The sequence below is a fragment of the Vigna angularis genome, chromosome 9, assembly GCF_016808095.1.
Source record: "Vigna angularis cultivar LongXiaoDou No.4 chromosome 9, ASM1680809v1, whole genome shotgun sequence".
Lineage (NCBI taxonomy): Eukaryota > Viridiplantae > Streptophyta > Magnoliopsida > Fabales > Fabaceae > Vigna > Vigna angularis.
Genome location: NC_068978.1, coordinates 14,461,649 through 14,464,158, shown reverse-complemented (window position 1 = coordinate 14,464,158; position 2,510 = coordinate 14,461,649). Strand labels below are relative to the sequence as shown.

The window sequence follows — 2,510 nt, the reverse complement described above, 5'->3', positions numbered from 1 at the left end:
TCAACATAATGGAACATTGAAGAAAGATGCCAAATTATTACAACTCCAAGCAAGTATGCATAAATTCTCCCCTTTGAAACATTATCAGAAAAAAAAATATAACGGTGATTATACCAAACTGCACGTGCACGTCGATTTGGATATCGATCTCCTCGTTGTCAGCGAGATTATTGTAAGACACCGGCTGCAATGAAGAAACTTAAGCATGGGATTAGAGCGATAGGTGAAGCGGGAAATCATGTTATTAGCCGTAATCTGCAGATTATTCGTCTTGGGAAACTGGGAAAAGTTGAAGACGCTATCAGAATATTCTCTAACATGACCCACAAAAATCTTGTAACATACAATTCCATGGTATCCCTTTTAGCCAAAAATGCTAGAATCAATGATGCTAGACGATTGTTTGACAAAATGTCTCTAAAAAACATTGTTTCTTGGAACTCCATGATTGCTGGATATCTTCACAACAACATGGTTGAAGAAGCCACTGAGCTGTTTGATGCAATGCCTGAAAGAGACAATTTTTCGTGGGCTTTGATGATAACTTGCTATACACGGAAAGGGGATCTTGATAACGCTAGAGAATTGCTTGAGTTGGTTCCTGATAAGTTGAACACTGCATGTTGGAATGCAATGATAGCTGGTTATGCAAAGAAGGGCAAGTTCAATGATGCTGAGAAAGTGTTTGACCAGATGCCGACAAAGGATTTGGTTTCTTACAACTCAATGTTGTCTGGGTATACACAAAATGGGAAAATGATTTTAGCATTACAATTTTTTGAGAAGATGGCCAAGAGGAATGTGGTCTCATGGAATTTGATGGTGGCTGGATATGTTAACAGTGGTGACCTTACTTCTGCTAGGCAATTGTTTGAAAATATTCCAAATCCTAATGTTGTCTCTTGGGTTAAAATGCTGTGTGGGTTTGCACGATACGGAAAGATTATAGAAGCTAGAAGACTTTTTGACAAGATTCCCAGAAAAAATGTGGTTTCTTGGAATGCAATGATTGCAGCCTATGTCCAGGAGTTACAAATTGATGAAGCTGTTAAGCTGTTCAAGAAAATGCAGCACAAAGATAGTGTCTCATGGACTACAATAATTAATGGGTACATTCGAGTTGGTAAGCTTGATGAAGCACGTGATGTTTACAATCAGATGCCTTACAAAGACATTGCAGCGAAAACGGCATTGATGTCTGGATTGATACAAGATGGAAGGATTGACGAGGCTAATAAAATGTTTAGTCAAATTCATGCACGTGATGCTATTTGTTGGAACAACATGATTGCAGGCTATTCCCAGAGTGGAAGAATGGATGAAGCTCTGAATTTATTTAGACAAATGCCGATTAAGAATGTTGTTTCATGGAATACTATGATTTCTGGATATGCGCAGGCAGGACAAATGGATAGAGCAACAGAGATCTTCCAGGCCATGAGGGAAAAAAGTTTAGTTTCGTGGAATTCTCTTATTTCTGGTTTCCTACAAAATAATCTATACTCCGATGCTCTTAAGAGTTTGGTTATGATGGAGCAGGAGGGAAAGAAACCCGATCAATCAACTTTAGCAAGTGGCTTAAGAGCATGTGCTAATCTTGCTGCTTTGCAGGTAGGCAAGCAACTTCACGATTACATTCTGAAGAGCGGTTATGTCAATGATTTATCTGTCAACAATGCCCTGATCACTATGTACGCAAAATGTGGAAGGGTACAAAATGCTGAACAAGTGTTCAGAGACATTGAATGCATTGATCTTATATCTTGGAATTCCTTAATTTCGGGTTATGCTTTGAATGGATACGCAAATAAGGCATTTGAAGCCTTTGGCCAGATGTTATCACAGAGAGTGGTTCCTGACGAGGTTACTTTTATTGGAATGTTGTCAGCATGTAGTCATGTTGGTTTAGCGACCGAGGGTTTGGATATTTTTAAATGTATGATTGAAGATTTTGCTATTGAACCCTTGGCAGAACACTACAGCTGCCTTGTTGATTTGTTTGGCCGTGTGGGTAGGCTAGAGGAAGCCTTCAACATTGTAAGGCAGATGAAGGTGAAGGCAAATGCTGGATTATGGGGTTCATTGCTTGGGGCTTGTCGTGTACACAAAAACCTGGAACTTGGCATATTTGCCGCCCGGAGACTCTTCGAATTCGAGCCTGATAATGCCTCCAATTACATTACCCTGTCAAACATGCTTGCCGAGGCTGGTAGATGGAAAGAGGTCGAAAGACTAAGGATGCTGATGAGGGACAAAAGAGCTGCAAAGCAACCTGGTTGCAGCTGGATTGAAGTTCAAAATCAGATACAACATTTTTTGTCAAATGATCTGGCAAAGCTGAGACATGAAAATATTCAGATTATAGTGAATACTTTAGCTGCACACATGAGGGATAAATGTAACATATCTGACATGGAATCAGCCTGTGACATTCTATGACCGGAGGTAGTCACAAAACTTAGCTTTTGAACTATATTGAAAAAGTAAAGTGAACTTCTATTGCATTGTTA

The 2,510-nt window shown here is 39.5% G+C and overlaps 1 protein-coding gene across 1 annotated transcript; it reads left to right on the top strand.

The window, feature by feature from the left end:
* Positions 1–2,510, top strand: LOC108322219 (pentatricopeptide repeat-containing protein At4g02750). The gene has a single exon (XM_052868664.1). It carries the CDS (start codon positions 190–192, stop codon positions 2,437–2,439), a length of 2,250 nt encoding a protein of 749 aa, XP_052724624.1. The 5' UTR covers positions 1–189; the 3' UTR covers positions 2,440–2,510.